This window comes from Muscardinus avellanarius (genome assembly GCF_963383645.1).
Source record: "Muscardinus avellanarius genome assembly, chromosome: 10".
Lineage (NCBI taxonomy): Eukaryota > Metazoa > Chordata > Mammalia > Rodentia > Gliridae > Muscardinus > Muscardinus avellanarius.
The window spans coordinates 73,991,891-74,018,778 of record NC_137796.1 but is presented as its reverse complement, the minus strand read 5'-3'; the positions used below and the strand labels follow the sequence as shown (position 1 = coordinate 74,018,778).

Here is a 26,888-nt window from a genome sequence, read left to right as displayed (position 1 = left end):
AACTTACCCAGCCAGGTGGAACACACAGTTCTCTCTTTTAAAAGACCAGGGAGCGGCTGAAGGTTCAGGAGAGGTACAAAGAGCTGGATGAAGTTCTGCCTGCTGCTCCCTGGGCGCAGGCTGTCCTGGGAGCAGGTCATGTGGGAGGCTAAGACCCAGGCTCTTGCCGAGGCAGGGGCTGATTCAAAATACCAAAACCACCTGGCGCGGTGATGCACGCTTGTAATCCTGCTACTTGGGAGGCTGAAGCAGGAGGATCGCGGGTTTGACGCCAGCCTCAGCAACTAAGGCTGTTTCCAAATAAAAAATGAAAAGTAGGTCTAGGGTGTAGCCTGGAGGTAGAAGGCCCCTGGGTTCCATCCCCAGTAATAAGGGAAAAAAAAAAAAATCAAAACCTGTGGGCTGAAGTAAAAACAGTGCTAGGAGGACAAGTTATAGACTTAAATGCATATCGTAGACAACAAGGCTGAGAATGGATCATCACTGAAGCCATGCAAAGCAAAGAAGCAAAACGGGGCTGCCGGTCACACTGTGGTCTCACTACTCGGGAGGCTGAGATAGGAGGACCGCATGTTCACAACCAGCCTCAGCAACTTAGCAAAACCCTGCGTCAAAATGTAAAAAAGGGCCGGGGGTGTAGCTTGGATACCAAGAGAAAAGAAAACAAGTAAAGTAAATCAAACCCAAAGAAATAGAAGGGAGGAAATCACAGATAAAAAGAAAACAAAATTCTGTATAATAGTAAACAAACATGGTAGAGAAAAGTGATAAGGCCAAGAGTTGGTTCCTTGAAACATTTAAAGGAGAAAAAATGCTATTAGAACTCCCAGTTCTTAAAAAATAAATAATAAAATAAAAAGGACTGGGGTGTAGCTCAGAGAAAGCCCTGGGTTCAACCCTCCCAGTACCAAAACAGACAAGAGAAAAACAAACAAACAAAAAATCGATTCAAGAAACTAAAAGTCCAAATAGTCCCATGTATTTGAAAATTAAATGTATTCTTTAAAAACCCTTCCACTAAGCCAGACATGGTGACGCACACTCGTCACACTTGTAATCCTAGCTTTTGGGAGGCTGAGACAAGAGGATCCTGGCCAGCCTTAGCTACTTAGTGAGGCCCATTGCAACTCAGACCCTAATTCAAAATAAAGAATAAAAAATAGGGCCGGGAGTGTAGCTCAGAGGTTGAATGCCCCTGGGTTCCAGACCCAAATACACACACACACACACACACACACACACACACACACATCAAGCCATAGTTTCAGGGTTCCTAAAACAGACTTTTCAGCAAGAACAAACTCTAAAAACATTTCTGTCCTCATAAAAAATAAGAGAAGGCCGGGGAAAGTGGTGCATGCCTGCAATCCCAGTACTTGGGAGGCTAAGATAGGAGGATCGCAGGCCAGCCTCAGCAACTCAATGAGTCACCAATTTAGCAAGATCTTATTTCAAAATTAAAAAGAAATAAAAGGGGTGAGGATGGTAGCTCAGAGGTAGAACCCCTAGGTTCAACCCCCAGTTTAAAAAAAAAAATCAAGCTGCTCCTGCCCGCGCATAGTTCACCTCCTGGCACCTGAAGGGTGTATGTCTGCCTCTCACATGCATCTTTAGGGGCTTCCAGAGGAGGTGGGGTGGCCCCCCTGCGGTGCTGTCCCTGTCTGTGTCTGGGGGCCTTTGACCCTGAGCTCTTGCCACCAGATGAGTTGGGCCACCCTGAGGGCTACGTTCCCCGCGCTGAGCCCCGCGCAGCTGCACCGCCTGCTCACTCAGTACCAGCTGGCCTCCGCCATGGGCCCCATGAGCGCCTGGGAGCCGGGCGCCCAGGACAGCCCGGACGCCTTCCAGTCAGGTAAGGCCCCGGGGCGGGGCCTCGGGCCCCCGGGACCTGCATCCCCAGGCTCAGGCTCAGGCAGCAGCAGGGCGGCCGCTGACACCCGCCTATCTGAAGCGCAGCTCCCAGCCCAGCACCTCCACCCGGTTCACCCTGCCCCGCCTGGGGCCCAGGGCACCTCCACACGCACAGGTCAGGAGCTCACGAGGCCGTGCCCAGCCTCAGGCCAGGCCGGGGCCCAGCTGCCCCGGACGAGCAGCGGGCGAGCTCAGAAGCCAGGGGGCACTTGCCAAGCGCTGAGCAGACACGCCACGCACATGGGCCTGGGCAGATCGACGTGGCTACCAGGAACATATTAGGGAAATTCGAGAGATCAGTTTTAGATGCATCCTTAAAAGAAATTATATAAACCGTGTGTGGTGGCAGTGCCTACAGTCCCAGTACTGAGAGGATGAGACTGGAGAATTACAGGTTTGAGACCAGCCTCAGCAACTGAGACCCAGTTCCCAAATAAAAATAATAGAAGGGTTTCAGAGGTAAGATGCCTCTGGGTTCAATCCCCAATGCCAAAAAAATAAATGGAATGAACGCTACACACGCCTCGTTCAGTCGGCCTTGTATATCACAGTGCGCACAGCAGAGTGGAGAGCGGTGGGGACTCGTGGGTGTTGCAAGGCTCCCGCTAGGGTTTTCCCCGCTCTGGTCCCTGAGGGCTGGCCAGGCCGCAGAAGACGCCCCTGCGCAACTGCCACCTCCATCTGACCCCCTTGGGCCCTGTCCCCATTCGCTGCTTGGTGTCCCAGGCCTGTTGCCCCTCCGGCTCTGCTAGGAGCTCAGCAGCAGTGTCCCTGCTGCGTCCAAGAGCCGCTCACACTCTAGCAGACAGAGCCCGGCAACACGGGTAGGGACGGGGTCAGCCTGGCCCCCGAGCTCTGGGCTGCGCTTGCCCTGCTTTGTGAGGGGGCCCGGGTTACCTGGTGACACCTGGGTGGAGGGGACCCATGTAGAGTGGCTCCATGGAATGTGGCATGAGTTCCAGATTGCACTGGCCATGTCCTGTAACCTGAGAAGCCTGGACACCCTCCTGGGTGGTTGGAGGTTTTGAGAGGGGCTGGTCACTGGGCTGAAGTTCTGCCCTCCCCTCCCCTTGCTGGGTCGGAACCCAGAGCTCAGCCTGCTGGTCCAGCTCCCATAGCACCAGGGGGCGGCCAGGCAGGCAAAGAGCCCGTCACGGAGCTCTGGCTCCACTCTGCTGCAGAGGACATCCTGGAGTCCTACGAGGACCCCCCGCCCATCGTCCTGCCAAGCGAGGGCTTCCAGGTAGATCTGGAGGCAGACTGCCCGGATGACAGCGTCTACCAGCACCTGCTCTACATCCGCCACTTCCTGTGGGGCCTGCGGGGCCCGGCCGGTCCTGGCAGCGGGCCTGCCCAGCCAGCAGGCCTTGAGGTACCAGAGCTGGGGTTTGGGGGGAAGGGCCTGTGTCACCCAGAGCCGCCACCTCCCCTGGCCCTGGTTAGCTCCAGACAGCCCTCATTTGGTGACTGGTGCGGAATCAAGTGCAGCCACCACTGAGGGACCTCAGGCTGCGGCTTCAGTAAAGCCAATGAGAAGCCCCCTTGCTTCTCCCGCCATTTTATTGTGGGGTTTGTTTTACCTTGTTTTTGGAACTGGGAATCAAACCCAGGGGCATTCTACCTTCGAGCTACACTCCAGCCCTTGAAACGGGGTCTCCCTAAGTTCCTGAGAGTCTGGCTGAGTTGCCGAGAGCCTCACTAACTTGCTGAGGCTGTCCTCAAACCTGTGACCTCCTGTCTCAGCCTCCCAAGTACTGAGATTACAGGCGTGCACCGCCAGGCCCAGCCTCCCTGCCACTTTAAATGGTGCAGGTGGGCAGGCATCCTCGGCTCAGCCTTTGTGTCCCCCTCAGCCTGACGGCCCCGTGACCCTCTCCCTCACCAGAGGCCGTGTAGCCTGCCCGGTGCTCAGGGCTAAGCTTTTGTTCTTCTCTCCCCAGGGCGTGTACCACACCATTGTCGAGGGGCACCCAGAGGGCCAGGGCTGCCCCCTGGCCTCCAGGGACCCCAGCAGAGGACCCCTGGAAGATGTTCCTGCAAACTGTATTCCTGTTGCTGGGGCTCCCCGGGCACAGGGCCCCCCAGGAAGGCAGCCTGGCCGGGGGGTCCACAGGGACTCCTCCTGCTTGCTCACACCTCCCAGTACCCCACTGGGCCTGGAACCTGGAGGCCCCAGCTGGCCAGAGCCTGGGGGCCCCTGTGTGAAAGCGATCCCAGAGGGGCAGAGAAACGGGCTGGGGGGCCCCCCAGGTGCGGTTCTAGAAGGTGAGGCCTGGCCCTGCTCATGCTTGGCCCACTCAGGCTCTGCCATGAGCCCTGGCGGCAGGTGCCCTCTGGGCCTTTCATTTACAGGGTCTTGAGTCTGTAGAACCTGACCCCAGTGCCTGTACTTGAGGCGGTGGGGGCCCGGTGAGAAGGAGCAGGGAGGCTGAGCCCTGGGCTGGCCGGCAGCTGTCTTGTCAGTTGGCTGACACATCCTGAACACGTATCCACCTCTCCATTAGGTGGGGAGAGGGGTGTACAGGTTCATCCAGCAGAGGTGTGTGCTGGGGGAGTCTGGACAACCACAGAGAGGAGATGGCGGCCAGGCGCGTATACTTGTGCAGCTGGGCCTGCTGGGAAGGGAGCTGAGTGGCCAGGCAGCCTGCCGGCCTGGCGCCAGGCTAGGAGCCTGGCTTCGTGTCTTCCAGAGTGTTGGGTCACCTGGCAGCGGGGCTGAGACAGGCTTCCTGCTCAGAGAACTGGGGGAGGGGGCTGTAGACCCCCAGTCGCCTCAGCATTCTCACTGCCACGACCCAAGTACCTGACAGCTGTAACTTAGAGGAAGGTTTATGGGGGGGCTTAAAGTTCTGGAAGCCTCAGAGGGTTCAGTCCATGTTGGGCCAGGTCACATCAGCAGAGCTCAGGGCACAGTGGTGGGAGGCTGAGAAGGGAGGCGGCCAGGGACATGCAGTTGCCAAGGCCTCACCCCCCCCCCCCCGACCACCCAGCAAGTCCATCATCCGTCCACGGAGTTATCCACGGACAGAGCTTCAGTTATTTCACCTCTGAGCAGTTTTGCATCGTCAGCACAGGAGCTTTTTCAGGGGACAGTCTAAATCTAAACCATAACAGACACTGCGGTGAGGCCCTGACATAGGCGGCCCCGTGGGCACAGGTGCCAGTGGAGAGAAGGTGCAGGGCTTGTGGCTTCGAGCCAGGCCAGGAACCTAGGGACAGGGCTTGGCCATGGGAAACCCCAGGAGGGCTAGACATGGAGTCACTGTTGGCGGGAGGGCAGGAAGAGACTTGTAGGGAGGTGATGCTGGAACCCATGTCCTGGCCTCCAGAACACAATTAGCCCGAGAGGGACCGATGTCCTGGGGCAGCTCCTGGGTGGTTCGAGGTGCCACCTTCAGGCATCGGGGGTGTGGCCCACGGACAGACTTGACCCCATTCTGGGCTTGCAGTAGTGGTTCTGCCTGCACGTGGCTCCCAGGCTCCATGAGCAGCCTCTGCCCTCTGGGAGGTCTCTGTCCTCCAGGAGCTCCCCATGTCCTGACTCCTGGGGCGGGCGCTGGCCTCCAGCGTGGGCTCTGCACTGCTCACCCCAGTACCTCTCCTTGCCCACCCAGGAGACGCCGAGACCCCCATGGATGAGCTCCCTCCAGCTGCCTCCAGCTGCAGCTCCAGCGCTGAGGACTTCTGCTACGTGTTCATGGTGGAGCTGGAGCGAGGGCCCTCAGGGCTGGGCATGGGCCTGATCGATGGGCTGGTGAGTGGCCCTGGGACTCGCAGGGCTGCCCCTACCCCTGCAGCCGCCAGCGCTCATCCTGTTTACAGTGGCACGGTCAGGCTGGTTGGGGGTGGAGGCGGCCCTCTGCGGCAGAGGGCTTATTCTGCTCTGGGGCTACTTCCCTGGGCCTCTGGGAGCAGGGCTGTCTCCTGCTTTTCTGGCAGAACAGGAGGATCATGGGTGAGCCCAGCTAATTGCAGGCAGGGAGTCTGCAGGTATGGAGGGAGGAGACTGCGGAGACCCTTGCTGGGGTCAGTATGTGTCAGCACCAGGCCTCTGTTTGTCCCCAGCACACGCCCCTGGGCGCCCCAGGGCTCTATATCCAGACCCTGCTTCCTGGCAGCCCTGCAGCGGCAGACGGGCGGCTGTCCCTGGGAGACCGCATTCTGGAGGTGAACGGCAGCAGCCTGATGGGAGTCAGCTACCTCAGGTACCCACTCCTGGCTCATGGGCCTGAGGCCAGGCAGTATGCGAGCCGTGGGCCACCTGCAGGGTGCCTGCCTCTTCCCTCTCTGGTTCACTGGGAAGGGGTGGCAACAGGTCCCCTGTGGCCAGGTGACAGCTGAGCCCCAGGGAATTAGACCGACAGTCGGGAGGCTGCTGTTGGGGTCCCACCTGCTCCACCCTGCTCTGTGGGCACTGTCGCTTTCTGCACCCCCTCACCTCCTCCAATTGGTTCCAGAGCCGTGGATCTGATCCGACATGGGGGCAAGAAGATGCGGTTCCTGGTTGCCAAGTCAGACACGGAAACAGCCAAGAAAATCTGCTTCCGCACACCTGCTCCCTAGGGGGGCCCCCGCTGCACGGCCGCGCGACCTTCCACCCACCTGCACCAAGCTGTTGGTTCATTTGTCCATCGAGTGAGTTCGCACACAGAGCCTTCACTGCGAGGACATACCTGTTGATAATGTATATCTAGTGTACATTTTATTTATATGACAGAAGTTCTGATGTTTCTTACAGAGCTTTTATGTTTAAAGACTTTAACAGAGAAGTATAGATTCAATAAACTATCTTTCATATTCTTAGAGTTCCTGGTCACTGGTGGTGGTGCTGGGCTCTAGCATCAGCGGCCCAGTATGTGTGGGCAGCACCTGGGGGCTGCTGGGGGCTCCCCTGGGCCCCACCCTTTCCTCCCCTCCAGCCTGGTGCAAACCCTGGGCGCCCCGGAGAGACCGCAGGTGGATTTCTTTGGACTGACTTCCTGCCCTTCCTCGCCCAGAAGGAGCAGCAGGACAGATAGAATCTCCTTGGTGACTAGTCAGCCTCAGTCACAGTACTAAGCATGGCCCAAAAGGAGGGCAGAAGCCCAGGAGGCTGGGAGGTGCAGTGTTGGCATCCTGGTGGTAGCGGGGGTGGCACACCTCCACGTTCGGTGTGAGCACAGACTGGGCCACGCTGGGCATCTTTAGCAGGTTCAGCAGCTCTGTGGCCCGGCTGCAGATGGCGTCGGCATCCTCCTTGCCATGCGTGGAGCTGGCAGCTGGGGCCTGGGCCAGCGTCCTCATCTTTGACAGGAGCAGAGAGACCCTGGAGACGCGGGGGGCCAGCCAGTCAGGTGGCCGCGAATTCCTCACCGTGTCAACTCTGCTTCTGCACCTCCCCCCTCCATAGTCCAACACACCAGCCAGGGCATCTCCTTTTATGGGTGACGAGTGTAGAGGCAATCCGGGACCCTGGGCACATATCATACCTGGCTTCTGTCTGTTCTGTTCATGCCCTGTTGGTCGAAGCAAGTTATATGGCCAAGCCCCCAATCAAGGAGCAGCTACACACACGCCCCAGCCACGAGGCCACCGAAAGACGGGCACCTATGACGCTCGAGGACCCAAGGAGCCGGGCTGGTGACACACCTATAACCTACGCCTGGGAAGCTGCGACAGGAGGATGGCCAGTGTGAGGCTAGCCCCAGCAACTTAGATCCTGTTTCAAAAATAAAGTAAAAAGGGCTGGGGTGTAGCTTGGAGTTAGAATGCCCCCAGGCCCAATTTCTAATATCAAACAAACAAACAAAAACCCAGAAAAGTGAAGGACTGAGACGATTAATTCCATCTGCCACTGGGAGACAAGGCCAGGACATGGACTTGGGCGGTTGACCTCAGACCCTTTGCCACCAGAGATGCCCACCTGGCACAGAAAATGGTATGAGGAGGTTTCTGGATGGCTTTGGCTCCGTGTGAAGCAGGAAAAATGGGTCCTCTCAAAAACCGATATTCATAAACCAGCGTTTGTGCAGGTTAGAGGATGTGAAAACACCCGACTGAACACTTAAAAGAAACACCCAGAAATTCAGCAAAAATAAGAACATATAACCTAAAAGGTTGACTGCACTGTGGTACTATTTTATAATGCTAAAAATAAGTAATGAGCCGGGCGTGGTGGTGCATGCTCGTAATCCTAGCATTTTGGAGGCTGAGTCAGGAGGATCGCAGTTTGTGGACAGCCTTAGCTACTTGGTGAGTCCCTTTGCAAATCAGTGAGACCCTGTTTCAAAATAATTTAAAAAAAATAGGGCTGGGGGTGTAGCTCAGAGGTAGAATGTCCCTGGGTTCCATCCCTAGTACCATGCCAAAAAAAAAAAAAAAAAAAAAAAAAGTAATGAGAGGCAATGGTTTTGAAAAATGCCTGTTTTTTTTTTTTTTTTTTTTTTTAATGAGGTTACTGGGAATTGAACCCAGAGATGTCCTACCTCTGAGCTATAACTATAGTCCTTTATTTTCATACAGGGTCTAAGTTCCTAAGGGTTCTGCTAGTTGCTGAGGCTGTCCTTGAATCTGCAATCCTCCTGTCTCAGCCTACCAAGTGCTGGGATTATATGCCTGCACCACTGTGCCTGGCTCGTGATGGATACACATAAATGCTACAGGAATTAAACCAACTACTAGAACTTCTAGAAGTGAAAAATTTTAAGTTATTGAAAAAAAATTTAAGTTCTATTGGTATGTAATTCACATACCATATAACTTTGCAATTTTTTTTTTTTTTTTTTTGGTACTGGGGAGAACCCAGGCATTCTACCTCTGAGCTAAACCATCAGCCCTATTTTGTATTCTCTATTTTGAAACAGGGTCTAAGTTGCAGGTGTTCTTACTAAGTAGCTGAAGCTGGCCGCGAACCTGCAATTGTCTTGTCTTAGCCTCCCAAGTACTGGGATTACATGCACCATCGTGCCTGGCTGCAACTTTCCAGTGTAAGTGGAACAGCTCAGTGGTTTCTGGTATTAGAGTTGTGCGACCTTTGCTACAATCTAGTCATTGAAAATCTCAAAATCACTGAAGCATTAAATAGATTAAATGCAGAAGAAGAGGGGATTAGTGAACTGGAAAAAAAAAGGTCTGAATAATTTACTTAAGATTCAGCACTGAGATAAAAAGATGGAGAAATTAAGTAAAATGAAGGCTGTATATTCCATACATTTAAAAAGTCCCAATTGACTACAATCGCCACCGATCTGAGTTTCATATTGGGAAGCTTAATAGTCCTGCTGCACACTTTCTGAAAGTCCAACTCTGCAGTGAGAACTCGGATTTTATCACTGGCAACAGACATTCTCAAGTCACGTTCCTTCAAGTGACCCAGTCACTTTATTCATTTCCTAGCAAATGCCTACCAAACACCCATGTCTGAATAGCTCATCAGAGGTTCAGCCCACGAGGGTGAGTGGCGCAGCCACGGGCCCTCCCAGGACTCAGAGGCAGCCACGTGCTTGGTGTCCCCGCCCCTCGTAGTACACAGGGGATCTTAGAAGGGCGTGGGCCCCAGAGAAGGGTGTAGGTAAGTTTGTATTTGCTCCTGCTTCATCAGAGACCTTGAGTAAACTTACACTTCTTTACGAACACGTGTGGCTGGGTGTGGTGGTGCACACTTGTAATCCCAGCATTTGGAAGGTGGACAGGAAGACCGTGGTTCACAGCCAGCCTCAGCTACTTAGTGAGGTTCTTTGCAACTCAGTGAGACCCTGTTTCAAAATAAAGAATAAGAAATGGGGCTGGGGGTGTAGCTTGGAAGTAGAATGCCCCTGGGTTCCATCCCTAGTACTGAAAAAAAAAAAAAAAAAAAGAACAGAGTGTGAGCTGGACATGGTGGCACAAGCCTGTAACCTCAGTACTTGGGAGCCTAAAAACGGGGATCGCAGGTTCAAAGTCAGCCTCAGCAACTTAGCAAGTTCCTGCTTCAAAAAATTCTAAAGGGGCTGGGAGTGTAGTTCAGAGGTAAAGTGCCTTGGGGTTCAATCCCTGGTACCCCACACATGTGAACATGTTAATATGGAAGGGTAGGAATACAAGATTATTAGTTGGGTGCCAGCTACCATTATTTTTATTATTTTATCATCATGGAAAATCCCAACAGTGATTTCAAAATAAGTTCTGAGATTTAAAAAAAAGTAAGCAATTTGAATGTTTCTGTGTCATGTATATTCAGTGTCAAGCATTCACATGGAAGATGTACGAGGCTGATGCTGAAAGTAGATAGTAATTTGTGCCAGCCCCGTGGGCCTCTGGAGCCCCCATGAGCCCCAGGCAGCTGTGTGCTCCAGCCAGGAGAGTGAGCGGGTGCTGCATGGGACCCCTACCTGGAGGAGAGCATGACCAGGCAGCCTCTGGGATCTGAGGTGCAGGGCGGGCCTGGCAGGCGCAGACCGAAGAGCACGCCCAGCTCCGAGTCCCTGCCATGTATACACGCGGGCCTGGCTTCTTAAGTTCACACAGCAACAAGCCACCCTCATCCTGCTTGAGAGCTCAGCACACGCATTAGGAGTAGACTCATTAACTCATTAGGGCATCTCAGGGCCAGGGCGGGCCTGAGGGACACCTGAGCCGCTGACCTTGCGCGAGGCTCCGGACAACAGCGCCCCCTGGCAGCTGGATCCTGTCAGCGCCCCTGAGCCCTGGCACCACTTCCGAGTGGAGTTTGCGAGGCTCACTGGACACAATGCAGCTTGGCTTCAGGGACCAGCTGGCAACAGGGATTGGGTGGGGGCGGCTCTGCGGTCTGTGCATCCAGCACGGAGCTGCGGCGTTCTGAGAATGGCTCCTGGCAAGCCTGTGCAGGGGACAGTACCTCGGCCCGCCTTTCCACACCTTCAAGTCACCAAGGAGCATAAGCAGACAGTGGAGGACCTACCTGCACCTACAGCCTCGATGGTTGGCTTACGCACAAGCTGTTTCTGCGATATCAAGGGCACTAGCACTGTCAGGGGCAGCACTGCCACTGGTTCCCCCGCCCTGGTCCATGCTGGGGTGACGGAAAAAGAAATGCCTACAGTGTGTGCATGTAAGTTCTCTCTCTCTCTCTCTCTCTCTCTCTCTCTCTCTCTCTCTCTCTCTCTTAGTTCTGAAACAGGGTCTCACTGAGTTGCAAAGAGCCTCCTCACTAAGTAGCTGAAGCTGTCTGCTAACTGCAATCCTCCAGTCTCTGCCTCCCAAATGCTGAGATTACAAGTGCTCGCCACCACACTCGGCTTAGGTAAGTTTTTAAAGGGGTTTATTTCTGCTGTATGTCCCCAGCCCCTGAACTATCCCAGAAACAAGTACAGCAGGACTTATCAAGCATCTTCCAGCCAGCCCGGGCCAGATGAAACCCCAGCAGGCAGGGGAGAGCGGACAGCCCTGAAGACGCCCAGCCACCCGGACCCACACGCCTCCAAGTCCTCTCTGGTCACCAAAACCAACAGCTTGGCCCTAATACCAGACTGGCGGCCCCCAGCTCTTCACCTGTTGCCAGTGTCCACTAGTCACTGTCCTTTCACCCCGGCAGGAGGCCAGCCTCCTTCTCCACCAGCCGGCTGACGGTGCGCAGGGCCAGGGGCAGGGCAGTGTTGGCATCCTGGTGGTAGCGGGGGTGGCACACCTCCACGTTCGGTGTGAGCACAAACTGGGCCACGCTGGGCATCTTCAGCAGGTTCAGCAGCTCGGTGGCCCGGCTGCAGATGGCGTCGGCATCCTCCTTGCCATGCGTGGAGCTGGCAGCTGGGGCCTGGGCCAGCGTCCTCATCTTTGACAGGAGCAGAGAGACCCTGGAGACGTGGGGGGCCAGCCAGTCAACTCCAATGCACCCCGAGGAAAGGGTCCTGGTGGAGAAGCACCCGCCTGCCTGGCTGTGGCTTGGCGATGCCTTTCCCCTGGCGTGCCCGCCCAGCGCAGCCTAAACCATCTGTGTCTGGCCAGGACCCTTGTGCTGCTCAGACTACTTCAAGACACCTGGACAGGGAAGACCTCAGAAGCCGCGTTTCCACCCACATGAAAAGCAAGGCTTCCGCCTCTCCACTCCCCGAGTACCTGGGAATCAGGTCCTGGCTCCGGGAGGCCAGCTTGGTCAGTGTAGTCATGAGCACAGTGACGCCCTGTGGTGGACATCTGGGCAGGTCGGCTGAAGGGCGGGACTGAGTGACCTCAAACAGCAAGGCCTCCAGGGTTTCAAAGAACTTGTTGATTTGTTCCACGGTACACCGCCTGTCGCAGGTCACTGACAGGTACTCGCCAACGGCCCATACCTAGGCCCGGGACAGAGGCTCAGCACTGCCGCAGGCCCTGATCCATTGGCAGGGGCAGGAGAGGCCTCACTTACCACGCAGGGGAACACGCTCGCTCTGCTCCAGTCGCCACTCACGCTGCCCAGGAACCCCAGGAGCTCTCTGGCCAGCTCCACCACCAGTGAGGGCTTCAGCTTACACAGGGCCAGGAACTGGGAGCTCAGCACCCTGCCCAGACACACAGACACCCGGGCTCCACGCATGCTCTGTGTCCCTGTGTCCCCCAGGCTGCCCCATCCTGACCAGGAGCCAGGAGGTGAGCTGGGAGCCCCTGAGCTGCAGGGAAGGCTGCTTCCTGACCTCAACTCAGGATATTAGGGCTGTCCCCATCCCTGGAGGATCTGTCACCTGAATGGGGAGAAGGCCAGGCCTGTGCTGTCTTCAGTTCTGGGTTTAACACAGGTATGAGGACAAGCCTGTACTGGGCCTTTAGAAAAAGTGACCCTAGGGGACAAGAGGGTCTGAGAGGGGGACCTGAAGGAAGGACAAGAGAATATTCTGGACTGGGGACAGGGTTTGGGCTGGGTGTCGGGCATTCATAGGCCTGGCGGGGGCTGAGCCTGCTGAGGACAACCCGGGAAGGGAGGTGAGATGTGGCGCCTGGTGTAGGCGTGGGACGACCCACCTGTGCACCCGGGCCTCATACTGCGGGACCTGGTAAAGCGAGTCGCTTCTCTCCAGTAGCAGCAATGCCAGCTGGTTGATGAGGGCCCCGTCAGCAACCTGGAGGTTAAGAGCAAGATCTGGGTGCTCAGTCCTGCCCATACTGGGCACCGCTGGCTGGCTGTTGTGCTGAGGTTAAGGCTGGGGCTCCTCGTCCGGGCCCTCCTGAGCCGCCTTCCCTAGCACGCAGCCAGGCAGGGCTGGGAGGTCTGGCGGGAGGGAAGGAAGTCCCTGGGGCAGGCGGTGCGGCCCACTCCTGCTCCACAATGCAAGGCAGCCTTGCTCAGCCAAGGGCTCACCTAGGCTGCCCACACCCACCCCACCGTGGGCCAGCCAGTCCCCAGCACTTTGCCTGTGGCCGGGCTCCACAGGTGTGGGAGCCCTGGGGCGCTGGGTATACACGGCTGACTCTAGTTTGTGCCCTGGAGACAGGAGACAGGACCTGGCTAGGGCTCCACGTGGCAGCCCTTTCCCATCTCTCCCTGATCCTCAGACACACAGAGGGAGCAGAGGGTTGGCCATCAGAGGCCAGGAGCACGCCACGCTCAGGGCCGCTCTCCCCAGCCGTGAGGCCCGGGGCAGGAGGACCGCGGCAGTAGGCTCACCTGGTTCACGGCTGAGAAAAAGGCCTGCAGCAGGGTGGGTACCGCCTCAGCGCACTGGACCACCCGGGCACAGCCAGCCATGGGCTGCAGCAGCCGGTGCAGTGGTGTTGACCTGGGGACACGGGGCTGCTGAGTGCCAGCCTGCTCCTGCCTGTGGGGCCCCGGGGCACCAGGGGACAGACGCTAGGCTAGTCACAGTGGCTACCACATCGAGCTCTGCCCGCTCATGGCTCACTTCCCCTCAGGACCGCAAGGAGCTCAGGGGGTCCCAAGAATATCCCCACACCCAGGACAGTACAGCCCAGGACGTGTGGCTGTGCCGCAGAGCTACGTGCCACTCCTGCCCCTGCCCAGCGTGTGCTAAGCCTCAGTTTCTCCCTCTGTAAACTGGAGTGCTCACAGTACGGACCCTCAGGGGTCTGAGGGTGGGGGAAAGGGCCAGGCAGAGGCCCCGCACCCAGTGGATGCTCAATGCCACCAGCTGGTCCTCTGCACACATGGTGACAAGGTCCCATTTAAGCATGGTGCGAGGGCCCTGGCTGGCTGGCGCCGGGTGGCCGGGCCCCCACCTCTCTGTGGAGCCGCTGGCCTTGGTACGCAGCAGGTGCTGGAACAGGTCCTGGAGCTGTGGGTCCCGGAAGGCCTCTAGGCAGCTGGGGGTCCGGAAGGAGACATCCCACAGTGGCCTTTCAGATGGTGTCTGTGATGACCTGTGGGTAGGGAGAGGACCGAGGCCATGCTGGGCTGTGGCTTCTGGCCCTGGCGGTAGGGGCTCACGGGAGGACAGGTGGAGGTGGGTAGCGCAGTGTCCAGGGATGTGTCTGCATGGAGGGCAGTTTTGCAGAGGAGAAGCGGGGGGGGGCAGTACAGAGGGCAGAGGGCAGGGAGGGAAGAGGAGTGGCTGGCAGGGGTGGGGCGGGGCCCACCTGAGCTGCAGGTCCAGGGCGGCGGTGAGGCAGGGCAGGTCCAGCAGCGCGTGCAGCATCTCCACGGCCGTGCCCGCGTCCACCAGAGCCGGGAGGAGCGCCACAAACTCAGAGGTGAGTGGTGGGCTGTTCCAGGCCAGGAACTGCAGGGACGTGTAGGAGCCGGACACAGCCTCTTTAGTGCCACCACGTCCCCAGGCTGGGGCCTCTGGCCCCACCCCTCCCCTCAGCCTCTCCATCTGTCTCCTGAATAAGTTCTGTTCAGTTGCTTTTCTTTATCGTACTGGGGGTTGAACCCCGGAGCATTCCACCTCTGGGATGCATCATCCCAGCCCTTTTTTTTTTTTATTTGGAAGCAGAGTCCTGCTAAACTACTCAAGGTTTCACTGAGTTGCTGAGGCTAGCCTGGAACGTGCAATCCTGTCTCAACTCACCAAGTTCTGGGATTACAGGTGTGCACCATCTTGCCCGGCATCAGGTGTTTCTTTCATTATTTAATTCTCGCTCTTAAAGCTCCTTTTGTGCTAACAATTAAATGAACCATTCTCCTTTATTTATTTATTTATTTATTTATTTAGGTGTTACTGGGGATGGAACCCAGGGACCTTCTACCTCCGGGCTACACTCCCAAACCTATTTTATATTTTATTTGGAAACAGGGTCTCTTAAGCCAGCTGAGGCTGGCTTTGAACCTGCGAGATCCTCCTGCCTCAGCCTCCCCAGTGCGGGGATTACAAGCGTGCGCCACCACGCCCGGCTCATTCTCCACTTATTAATGCCTTTCTTTTAGGAAAAGGACTAAGTCTCCAAATAGATTTAAGAGCCCATGCAATGAAGTACCCCTGAAAGAGACATGTCACAGGCCGGGCGTGGGGCACACCCCTGTAATTCCAGTACTTGTGAGGCTGAGACAAGAGGATCGTAGGTTCACGGCCAGCCTCAGCAACTTAGTGAGGCTCTCCACGACTTAGTGAGATTGTTTTAAATTAAAAAATAAGCTGGACGTGGTGGCGCACGCTTGTAATCCCTGCGCTGGGGAGGTGGAGACAGAAGGATCGCACAGGTTTGAAGCCAGCCGCGCTGGCTTAAGAGACCCTGTTTCCAAATAAAAATAGAAAAATGGGTCTGGGAGTGTAGCCTGGAGGTAGAAGGGCTTCCAGGAACCCCAGTACAGAATGCCCCCTGGTTCAATCTCCAGTACCATGGAAGAAAAAGACACATAATAAGCCAGTAGTAAAGAGCTGGGCATACCAGGCAAAGTTATCATGGATGATCAACCTCTCCAAGCCTCGAAAGGACAAGCTCATGAAAGCAGGTGAAGTGCCCCAGAGGGTCTGCCAAGCCAGCCCGCCTGCCTTTTTTTTGTGTATGGTGCTGGGGATTGAACGCAGAGGCATCCTACCCTCCAAGTTTACACCCCCAACCATTTTGTTTCTGAAACAGGGTCTCACCTAGAGTCTTGTTAAGTTGCTGAGGCTGTCCTCAAACCTGCAATCCTGTCTCAGCCTCCCAAGTCCTGGGATTACAGGGCGCCCCGCCTGGCTTTTGCCAAGCCTTGTGTTGGCCTACGTCATGATCAATGGATACACGGGGTCCCGCATCTCAGGCCCAGGACTGCCTGGAAGGGACAGGCCCTGCCTAGCATCCTTGCCCAAGTCCCTGAGGATGATCACACGTACCTTGAAGAGGTTAGGAAAGCTCGACTTGAGGATGCCGAGGAGGTGAAGGTCGAAGAAGGGAAGGTTGTCCCTGCAGAACTGGATGACCTCAAAGGCCAGCATGGGGCTGTGGAAGCGCTCAGAAGGGAGCCTGGTGAACAGGTGCTGGTAGATGGCCTCCGAGCCCACGGCAGCTGCCTCCCCTGCAAAGAGCCAGGCTCAGTGAGAGGGGAAGGAAGGCCCTGTGCAGAAAGGTTTCTGCTGCCGGCCGGTCGGCGCCCCAAACGCTGCAGCCAAGTCCCCGTGCAACAAAGTCTCGCTGAGCTGAAGGCGGCCGGCCTTCCGAGGCCTCACGACATTGCTTGGAGGGCGCTGGCTCCTTGACTCTGGGGTTTCCTAACATGGTAGGAGCTCTAAGCCTCACATGAACTGGCTGACGACAACCTGCCTTGAACCTATGATCCTCCTGTCTCGTCTTCCCTAGGACCAGGACTAGAGCCATGCACCATCATGGCCAGCTTGTTTCACTAGTTAAAAATGTAAACCTAACATTGTAAAACTGAAGGCAGGAGAGGGCCTTTGGGAGGAGAGCTGGCCTCTGACCCGGCCCCGCCTCCCCTGCGCCCAGGCTCACCGTGGTTCAGGAAGAACTGGGCGAGAGGCAGCAGCGCCCGCTCACTGCCTGGGTCGGTGCCCAGCCGTGCCTGCAGGGTCTTCAGGCAGGAGAGGGTGCGGTACAGGAAGGAGGGGTCCTGGCGGCACAGCACATCCAGCACCAGCACGGCTTCTACCAGGCACTGCGGGGACACCAAGGCTGCGTCAGGGGCCACACTGCCCCCGCCCCAGCCGCCCCTCTGGCCACTTACAGCTTTCTGAAGGTCGGAGTCTCCCCTCCTCAAGGCTCCTAGGAGGAAGAGAGGAAGTCAGCTGTCTCTGCCACAGCCTCCAAACAGCCCCGGGAGAAGGTGGCCTGTGTTCTGGAAGCTCAAAATGAGGACAGTGAATGTCTGGCTTGAGGACACCCAGGGGACTGGCGCCCTGCCTGGGAGAGTGCAGGGGATGCGGTGAGACCTGGCTGCCAGGCCAAGGCCTGGAAACACAGAATTGGCCTCTGACTAGCAGTTCAGAGAAGGTCTGTTGCTTTGCACCCCATCTTGTGTTGGGGGGACGGAGCCAGTCCTGGGGGCAGCACCTGAGCAGGTCCAGGCGATAGCCTGGGGACTTACGTCGGTTACTCTGCTCGATGAGGCGCTGGCAGTACTCAAAAGCCACCTCCCTCAGCCGCTCTCTTGGGGGCAGCAGGCGGCTGGCAGTGGAGGTGGCAGAGAGCACGGACAGGGTGGAGCCCTCCAGCTCCGACTTGTCATCTGGAAGAGAAGAGGTGGCTCAGTAGGAGAAGTGTGGTTCCACGGCCGGCAAGCTCGGCTGCCCCCACGAGGACAGGCAAGAAGGGAAGAGGATGCACTCTGGCCAGGCCTGGGAGGCCGTGAGCCCTGGGACACACCGCCCCCCTCCCCCTGGGGGGGCCTTCACCCCCCCCTGGAACCTAGGGGAGGGTTCCTTCCCTAAGTCTGTAGTGTCTGCATGACAGTTTCTTTATTTTCTTTATTTTGCAGGTCTGGGGATGGAACCCAGGTGCATTCGACCTCTGGATAAAATTATTATTTATTCTTTTTTTTTTCTGTTTCTTTTTCTTTTTTTTTGTGGTACTGAGGATAGAACCCTTCCACCTCCAGGCTCTGGGCTACACTCCCAGACCTATTTTATATTTTATTTGGAAACAGGGTCTCTTAAGCCAGCGAGGCTGGCTTCGAACCTGCATGATCCTCCTGTCTCTGCCTCCCAAGCAAGGGGATTACAAACCCACCACGCCCGGCTTATTTATTCTTTATTTTGAAACAGGGTCTAAGTTGCAGAAGGCCTCACTAAGTAGCTGAGGCTGTCTGCGAACAGTGATCCCCCGGTCTCAGCCTCCCGAATGCTGGGATTACGAGTATGGGCCACCACACCTGACTCAATTTCATTTTCTATAAACCAAGGATTCATAGGAGACGGAATTCAGTAAGGTAGTCCCAATAATCTTACGGATGTTGCCTCACCGGATCCCCCAACTAGTCTATGCTCCTGATACAGGGTCACTGATGTCTGAGAAGGCTCGGGTGCCAGCCTGGGCCGCGCTCAGCTCTGCCGCGGGCCTCCTGGCCTGCCTCCGGGATCTCTTGTGTGTCCGGAGCTCCCACCCTTCAGCCCCCACCCCTGAGCCAGCGCCCCTGCCCCCTGCCCATCCCCTTGTCTGCCTCCGCCCCCTCATGCACACCTGCCTCTGGGGGGCCCGGGCCTTCATGGCCGCTGTGCAGCAGCCAGGCCCGCAGCATGGAGAAGGCCTGCACGTTCAGCCACTGGTCCTCCGTGAAGTGCTGGGCCGTGGAAAGCACCGTGAAGAAGTCTGAAGCCACCGCCCCGTCCACTTCAGTGATGGGGCCTGGCTGCAGGAGGGAGGATAGACGGGTGAGGGGGAGGGCACAAGCTGCCCGGTGTGCGAGAACATGAGCCCAGGGGCCGCCAGCTGCTTCCCGAGGCTGCCAAGGAGGTCGTCTACCCTTCCAGACCAAGCAGCGGCACCCCACGTCACACAGATGCATCACGGGGCCCCAGGTCACGTGTGTGTCCTGCATCCTCCGCAGGCTCTGGGCATCTACCACACACAGACCCCCAGAGCCACCGGGGTGGAGGGGCCATGCCCCCCAGAATGGAGGCAGCCACAAGGGATCCTCTTGCAACCAAGTGTCCATGGGAACCGGTGGGGCCAGCAGGCTGTGGGTGCACTGCCACTCCCCAGGGAAGGAAGTTTTGTGAGTTCAATTCCCGGAGGTCTCGAAGGCTTGGACCCACCTGCCGGGCCCTGGGGTTGGAGAAGAAGCCCCCGGAGTGCGGGGCCCCCTGCTGGACGCTGGCGTGGCGGAGCCAGTCCACTAACTTCTTGCTCAGCAGGTTGGTCTGGTCTGTAAGTCAGGACAGGGGCCCCATGGAGGGAAGCAAACACGCCGGACTCCCCAGCCCCATGTTGCAGCTGGAGCTCGCGCAGAACACGAGGCCTGCAGAGCCCCAGGTCCTAGGCAGTCACCAGGCACGACCTGGGGGCCGCGGGTCCTTCCACACCCCAGCCCAGGGGAACCCCGAGCGGCGGGAGGGCAGCCCCTGCGTACCTTCCTGGAGGGCACCCGGGGCGAGGCCCGCCACCTTGGACAGGACGGGGAGGAGGGGCCTGACGCTGGGTGCCTCGGGCGGCCGGCTCTCGAGGACTGTAAAGATGCACTGGCCCACGCTCCCGACTTCCTGTTTTCTGTCACCCTTCAAATCAGACGCAGGACAGACGGGGAACTTTTAACTCCCTTCCCCGCCCCCATGTGCTGGAGCGAGACCTCCTCTTCAGAAGTCTGCAGGAAGCTCCCTGAGGGACGTCCACATCATGGGTTCTCCAGATCCCTCCCTGATGTGGCCCTCTGAGAAATGTCCTTGTGTCAGAGTATTTTCTGGGGGAGGGGGGGACCAGGGATTAAACCCAGGGGTGTTCTACCTCTGAGCTACACCCCCAGCCCTTTTAACTTTATTTATCGTGGCACTGGGAATTGAACTCAGAAGCAGTCTACTACCAAGCTATACCCCCAGCTCTTTTTAAATTTGTTTTTGTTTTTCTTTGAAACATGGTCTCGCTAGGTTGCTCAGTCTCGCTAAGTTGCTGAGGCTGGTCTCAAACCTCCAGTCCTCCTATCTGAATCTCCTAAGTACTGGGATCACAGGCGTGCGCCGCTGTGCTCAGCTGTGGCAGGCACTCGAGAATGGCCCTTCAGAAGCCCAGCTCTGGCTCGCTCAGCCAAGGTCTCTCAGCTGGAACCCACCTCCTCTGCAGAGTCCCTCTCGCAGACGCAAGGCGTTTGGTCTGGAAACAGAAACGTTACTTCTCCCTTAACGTCCCTATGTGTCTGGGAATGCCTCCTAGGCAGCCCAAATCCTGCACCCTGCCTTGGCCTTCAACAGAGTCCCAGGATGGCTACTTTCCAAGGAAGAAGTGGGGAGAGCGGGCAGGGGTCTGCGTGCCCGGGCCTGTAAAGCCTCACACAGCACATGGGGCACACACAGGGATCAGGCCAGCCCGCTGCCCTCCAAGGGGAATTTGAGGAGCATCCAGGCAGTCCTGCCCTAGGACTAAGACTGTTCACCGCCAGGGGCAGGGCGGCCACCCTGAGTTGTGTTACCTGGGCCAAGAGCACAGATGCCACCAGGCTCAGCTGCCGGGTGTTCTGGGCGTGATCACAGGACAATGTCAGGCTGTCAGAGGGTGACATCTCTCTCAGGATGGCAGCACAGAGGACCTGGAGCTGCTCAGGGCATGCAGGCAGGCAGAGGGTGGTCTGCAGCAGGTCCACACACGTCTTCTCCAGCCTGCAGGGCGAGACCCCCAGAGGGCGACACGTCACAGGAACCCAGCGCCCCAGGAAGCCAGCTTGCGCCCATCTGGCAGGTGCACAGGACGTTTCTATGAGGAACTTCAGTGCTGGTTTAAGTAGGCAGAGGCTCGTCAACAAAGGAGTACCTGCCGGCACAGCCAGGCTCTCCCCGAGGGCCACCGTGTCAGGAGCTGGCTGGCCTCACACTCACCTCCGGGGGTACTTGGTGGCTGAGACAATGAGGAAGAGCCTCTGCAGGGAGTCCACGGTGGTGGGCCCCAGGTCCTCCTTCTGCAGAAACTTGCTGATTCGGGAACAGAATCGCTGCAGCTCCTCATCCTGGATCTCCCTGAGAGGGAAGGGGTGTCAGCAGGCAGCACACATCCAAGGACCCAGCAGTGCTGCCCTGGGCGACACAGCACGGCTCCCCGCCTGAGGGACAGTCCCCCTCAAGAGCAGGGAGCTAGCCGGGCACCTGGGAGGCTGAGAAAGGAGGACTGAAGGTTCAAGGCCAGCCTCAGCAACTAAGCGAGACCCTGATTCATAAATAAAAAAATAAATAAATAAATTTTTTTTGGGGGGTGGTACTGGGGTTCCTGGAAGCCCTTCTACCTCCGGGCTACACTCCCAGACCTATTTTTATTTGGAAACAGGGTCTCCTAAGCCAGCACACACGGCTGGCTTCGAACCTGTGCCATCCTCCTGTCTCCGCCTCCCAAGCGCGGGGATTACAAGCGTGCGCCACCACACCCGGCAATAAATAAATTTTAAAAAGGGCTGAGGGTGTAGCTCAGAGGTAGAACGCCCCTGGGTTCAAGCCCTAGTATTCACCCATCCCCCCAAGAAAAAAAAAGAGAGAGGAAGGAAGAAGAAAAAAAAAGGAGAGAAGGGAGGGAGCTGCAGGGGGCTGGGGGCATGTTTTCCTCAACCCGCAAACCCTCAGATGGTGAATCTGAGAAGCGTCTAGACCGGTTCCTCCCGGGACTAAAATACATCACCCCAAGGTTACTGTGAGGATCCTTGTGAATGAAGCTGCCATTAATTCTGGTTGTTATTCCAAAAGCAGAACTAATTGTCTTTGAGAGTTTTATTTAAAAGTAAGGCAACTTTGGTCCAGCTGAAGCTGCTTTTCAAAAGATGCTTTATAGCTGGGCGTGGTGACACCAACCCTCCTGTCTTGGGAGGAGACAGGAGGATCACAGGCTTGAGGTCAGCCTCAGCAACCTAGTGAGACCCTGTTTCAAAACAAAAGAGTGTAGCTCAGAGGTAGAACATCCCTGAGTTCAGTCCCCAGTGCGAAATAATAATAATAACAAATAATAATAATAATTGATAATAAAAGCTTTACTGCGCCTTTCAGTTTTGAGAACAATGGTACATAAATCCTACACATATAAGGGCTAACATTATGACAAATTGTAAGGAAGTCTGACATAAGTGGCCAAATTTTGGAATATATCTACTGAGCACTGACAACAGTAAGATACCGGACAGTCTCAATATGGAAACCTGATTTTAGGGTTTTTAGTCCAATCTAAAAAGCAAGAAGAGGCAAAAGGTGAAGCAGTTACTGTCCAGGCCAATCTGGCACCTGAGAAGGGCCCCCTGCACGCTGCCCAAACCCATGCGGCCAAAGGCCCCGCTGTGGCCTTCGGACGCAGCTCCTCGGCCCACATTCGCACAGTGGACCCGTTCTGGACCCCGCCAGATGCTTGAGCCCAGGAACTTGAAAGGATGACAGCGAGACACAGCCTTTGGGGCTGTGGAGAAGATTCAGTGATGGTTCGGGGCTGAGGTCCTGGTGACACCTGAGTTTCCTGCTCTTCCTTGAAAACTCTCAGATATATCCCAATAATATCCCCCCCACCCCATCCCTGTCTCCATGTTTCACTTAGGCCAGCCAGTCAGATTCTGGCACCTATGCCTAAAGCAGACACAGGCTGGGTAGGAAAGGAGAAGGGAGGATGAGGACAAGTCCAGGTTTTCATCACACCGGGCTCACGCCGCTGAACCACAAACACTAAAGCGAGACTGAGGAAGATCGAAGTGTGGTTGGCGCGTGCCTGTCATTCCAGGATGTGGGTGGGAGGCTGAGACAAGAGGACCCCAAGTTAGAGGTCAGCCTCAGCAACTTAGCAAGACCCTATTTTAAATTTTTTAAAAAAGGGAGTGGGCTGGGGGTGTAGCTCAGAGGTAGAATGCTCCTGGGTCCAATCCCTAGTATGGGGAGGGGGAGTGATCAGGCTGAAATCCCTTGCAATTTAGTTTCAGCCTGCCTCCCCATCTTTGCAGTCCTGAAGACTGAACCCAGGGTCTTACATATGCTAGGCGGGCTCTCTGCCACTAAGCCACACCCCCAGCCCACTGGCTCCTAACAAGATCAACCTGCCCACTACTTCCACAGCTGCCTCACTCTGCTTCTAAACCCAAACTCCTATGCGCCTCGTGTTGCTCCCGAGGCCCGGCTTCGCCCTCCTCCAGCCTGACGGCCTGTTTCTCCCACGTCTGCCCCTTTGCATGAACATTCTGCTTGAGTAATCCCCATCCGTTCTCTGAGTTGCCTCTTCCTCCTGGAAATCTCCCCAGGCCTTGCCTGGCACTCCAACTACGCCCCCCCCCCCACCTTTACTTGCAGCCCATCTTCTCCATTTATTCCTCAGCTCACAGACGTGTTTCTGATTGCCTTCTCCACCCTTCCTTCCTACACCCGAACTCTCAAACCTGAACCATTTATATTTTTTAAATGCCAGAAGAAATCACTGCCTTAACATATACTGTGGACACCACTAAGTCCTGAGAGGTTACTGACTTCAAAGGAGGCCTACCCCAGGGGAACTGTGTAACTCAAGCGTCTTCTTTAGGGAAATTCAATCACACATTATGCTTAACAAGCCAGCCCACCCAGGACACAGACAACAGAAATTTAAACAAGAGCTGTTCCCTTTGCCTTTCATTCCAGTCTGTGATCCAGAGTGGAATATGAGTTGGGAAAGGCACTGCGTGGGTGTTTCCTTGACTCTGTGAGCACTTTGGGGTGAGCAGGAAGCATGGTGGGAGGAATTAAATTCCTTCTCATTTAACATGGTCTAAATCCAAATGATTGATTTATACACCTGCCCAAATGATTTATACACCTGCCCACTACTGAAGACAAGGCAGGTCGTGCTGGACTTAAGGGGAGACAGGTGGCAGGTCCACCAAACACTTTCCCAAGAGATTTTTCTTCCTCCCGGTACTGGGGATGGAACCCAGGGGCATTCTACTTCTGAGCTACATCCCCCAGCCCTATTTTTTTTTTTAATTCTTACTTTGAAACAGGGTCTAAGTTACAGAGGACATCACTAAATAGCTGAGGCTGGTCATAAACCTGCGATCCTCCAGTCTCAGCCTCCCAAGTACTGGGATTAAAAGTGTGGGCCCCCACGGGGCTTTCTAAGTGATTTCCAATGGTTATTTTGCTCAGAAATTTCTGTCCTTTTCTCAGACTTTAGAACTTAATCTGCTTTCAGGACCTTGCTTGCTATAATCCCAGGGACTGCTGTAGGGCCGCTAGGGACTGAATCCAGAGACAGTCTTTGGTGCTAGGGACTGAATCCAGAGACAGTCTGCCGGCAGCTACACCCCCAGCCCTTTTTAATTATTGAAACAGGGTCTTACTAGGCTGCGGAGTCTTAATAAGTTGCTGAGGTTGATCAGCCTCCCAAATAGTGGGGTTGACAAGCTTGTGCCACCGTGTCCGGCTTGCATCTTTTTCTTTTAACAAGTGGCATCAAGTCTTAGGCTCGTAGGTTGGTAAGGAAGGGGATACTGAGTAGTCGGGGTCGAGAGACAGCCTGGGCCGGCGGATGGCGCCGGATTCATCGATTGGCCTGGCTTGTTCCTACGTCACAACCCTCCCGGAGCTTCCCCAGCCCCAGAAAGTAGTGTAGTGCTCCGGAGCACTCCGGTCGCGCTCCTGCAGCTCTCTGCTCAGCGGTCGCCTCTCCCAACCCTACCCCTGTGCAGCTGCCCCGGGGCCAGCCGCGCCCCGCAGGCTGCCTGAGCTCGGACACCTGAGCCACAGGGCAGAAGGTCGAGGGAAGACGCGCCGCTCGCGGCCGCCGCGCACCTGGCCTGGTGGAGTAGGCTCTCCGCGGCCGCTGTGAACATCCTGCCACCGCGCAGACACCGCGCCCGGCGCGGGAACCGCCGAGGACAGACTTCCGGGGTTGTGTCACGTGCCACACCACGTGGGAGGGACAGGTCTCCGTGGGCGTGCCGCTGGCTTCCGGGTTGCGTCACGTGGGAGCTGGACTGACCGTTGGCCAATGGGCTTCCGAGATGAGCGTGGGGCGTGGCCGGAAGCTTCTTCCGGCGAGTCTCGGCTGGCCCGGGTGTCTTCGGGAACCTCGCATCTTTGCGTCCCGGATCTCGCGGCGTTTTGACACCGGCGCTGGTGATGGACTGTGCCTGCCCCGCCGTGCCCCCATCCCCGTTCCGCTTTCTCTTTCCTAAACCGCTGGGACCTGTGTAAGCCCCATGCGAGCGTGGGCTGCGACTGGCGGCCCCGGCGACTCCCGAGCTGCTGGGGCTCTTAACAATTTTACTTTTAAAACTCCCATTTAGCTCCGATCAGAGGCTGTGCGTACTATTTTTGCAAATCTCATACTCGGCTCCTATCGTGATCGTAGGATGTCGCTGTCTGTTTTACAGATAGTGTGTTGAGTGCTAAGGTTGTGCTGGGTCCCGGCGATAGCGTTTCCTCCCTGCAGGCTGAATGGAGCAGGGATCACCGGGAAGGGATGACGGACACCCGGGAGGAGCCCGCGCTGGGCCGGGAGGGGGAACGATGGGCAGCCCCAGCCGCTTGCGAGCTGCTGCCCGTGGCCGAAGCCTGGAGAATGGATCGGGGAGGGAGCGCGAGAAGAGGCAGTCTAGGAGGGAAGGAGGTTGCAAGAGATGAGGATGGAGAAGTAGGCAGATTCAGTAACCATTTAGGGGGGAGGATTTGTAGTCCAAGCTAGGGATGGATTTAGGGGCGGAAGGAGGGTGGCAAACTCAAGGGCAAAAGCAAGTTTCTGGCGCGGACACTAGGTGGGGCCATTCATTCGGTTTTGGGGCAGAAAAGGAAGCATTTGTGTGTGTGTGGCGGTCATTCCTTGAGTGAGCATGCGCGCTAGGCGCTCTTTCAGGGTCTGGGGAATACGGTGGTAGGATAGGCCTCCAGGGGACGAGCACTGAGGAGCACCTGGAGGGCGGGCGGGGGTCGAAGCCACTAAGTATGAGAGTTCCAGACATGGTTCTAAGATGCCTCTACCACATCCCTGGCAGGTGCTGGGGACGGGCAAGTGGGAGCCTGTGAGCATGGTCAGATTGCAGTGGGCAGCGGGAGCCCCAAGAAGTCACGGGTGCACGGAAGAGAACTGGGGAGGGCATCACAGGCAGGCTATGGCAAACTCGGGTTAATGTTTAAGGCAAAAATCAAACAAACAAAAAAACCACACCTGGAAAGTGAGGTGTACTTTTGGGGGTTGCTGGGGATTGAACCCAAGGGCGTTCTGCTTCCCAACACACACCTCCAGCCAGCCCTTTCTATTTTTTATTTTGAAATAGGGTCTCATCAAGTTGCTGAGGCTGGCCTCGAACCTGAGATCCTCCTGTCTCAGCCTTTCCACGCCAGGATTACAGACATGTGTAACAGTTTGAGATGTCACCGTAGATTTTTATTCTTAGCTACTTTGAGAAAAAATAGCCAGAACTACACTGCTGGAAGCTTAAGCAGAGTTAGTTTTATGAATACAACGGTAGGACAGAACAAAGCGGTCGGTGGGATGCAGTGGCGTTCCTTGAGAGACACTGAGGTCTATGAACATAGCACACTTTTTGTAAGAATTCAATATTTCCTTCCTCCCATCCTGCTGAGCCAATAGTCCTCTTTCCCTAACAAAAGCCGGTGCAGGCCGGCCAGTTATCCATACTGGCTAAGCCTTTTCTGTTAGCCGCCTTTGTCCATCCTCCCAGGGACAGATAGGTCTGACATCACTCGTTAAAATGTGTTACTTGGCTAGCAAGGTCAGGGGCTGTGTGGTAGAAGCCTGCTTTGTCTTCGGTTTTTACTAAGGTTAATGCATGTATTGTCCACCTGTGTCCTTGGCGAGTTCTCAGCTTCTCCTTATCACTGTGGGCTAGAAGTTACTATGTTGAAAACTTTTCATAATAAAGAAAAGAAAAAAGGTACAGAGGTTTGGGCTATAACTCATTTATTATTAGTAATTAATACTGCATTAATATAGTTTGCTTTTTCGTCTTTTAGCTTTAGTCCAAGCTGTTGTGAGAGTCTATATAATTCTTTTTCTAGGTGTAGGGTCTGTGTTTTAGCATTCTGTGTTTA

The 26,888-nt window shown here is 56.0% G+C and overlaps 2 protein-coding genes across 3 annotated transcripts in view; one reads left to right on the top strand and one right to left on the bottom strand.

Moving 5' to 3' along the window:
* Nucleotides 1-6,474, top strand: part of RADIL (Rap associating with DIL domain) — a gene marked incomplete at both ends in the record, with an annotated part of 64,996 nt that extends 58,522 nt beyond the window's left edge. Inside the window, 6 exons of one of the 2 annotated variants that reach the window (XM_080704604.1) lie at nucleotides 1,702-1,852; nucleotides 3,093-3,283; nucleotides 3,852-4,176; nucleotides 5,526-5,665; nucleotides 5,977-6,116; nucleotides 6,369-6,474. In XM_080704604.1, coding sequence (XP_080560730.1) covers nucleotides 1,702-1,852; nucleotides 3,093-3,283; nucleotides 3,852-4,176; nucleotides 5,526-5,665; nucleotides 5,977-6,116; nucleotides 6,369-6,474 — 1,053 coding nt within the window. Of the gene's footprint in view, nucleotides 1-1,701; nucleotides 1,853-3,092; nucleotides 3,316-3,823; nucleotides 4,177-5,525; nucleotides 5,666-5,976; nucleotides 6,117-6,368 lie in introns of both variants that reach the window. The other variant, XM_080704603.1, reaches the window with a different exon arrangement.
* Nucleotides 6,475-11,431: 4,957 nt separating this feature from the next.
* AP5Z1 (adaptor related protein complex 5 subunit zeta 1) lies at nucleotides 11,432-24,667 on the bottom strand (the record flags this gene model as incomplete). The annotated part of the gene is made up of 17 exons (XM_080703400.1): nucleotides 11,432-11,702; nucleotides 11,965-12,179; nucleotides 12,254-12,386; nucleotides 12,844-12,941; nucleotides 13,487-13,598; nucleotides 14,056-14,196; nucleotides 14,413-14,555; nucleotides 16,092-16,273; nucleotides 16,705-16,867; nucleotides 16,937-16,974; nucleotides 17,297-17,437; nucleotides 18,388-18,556; nucleotides 18,963-19,072; nucleotides 19,277-19,421; nucleotides 20,327-20,513; nucleotides 20,730-20,867; nucleotides 24,627-24,667. The coding sequence occupies 17 exons, from the start codon at nucleotides 24,665-24,667 to the stop codon at nucleotides 11,432-11,434; spliced, it is 2,427 nt and encodes an 808-aa protein (XP_080559526.1).
* Between the last annotated feature and the right edge of the window lie 2,221 nt (nucleotides 24,668-26,888).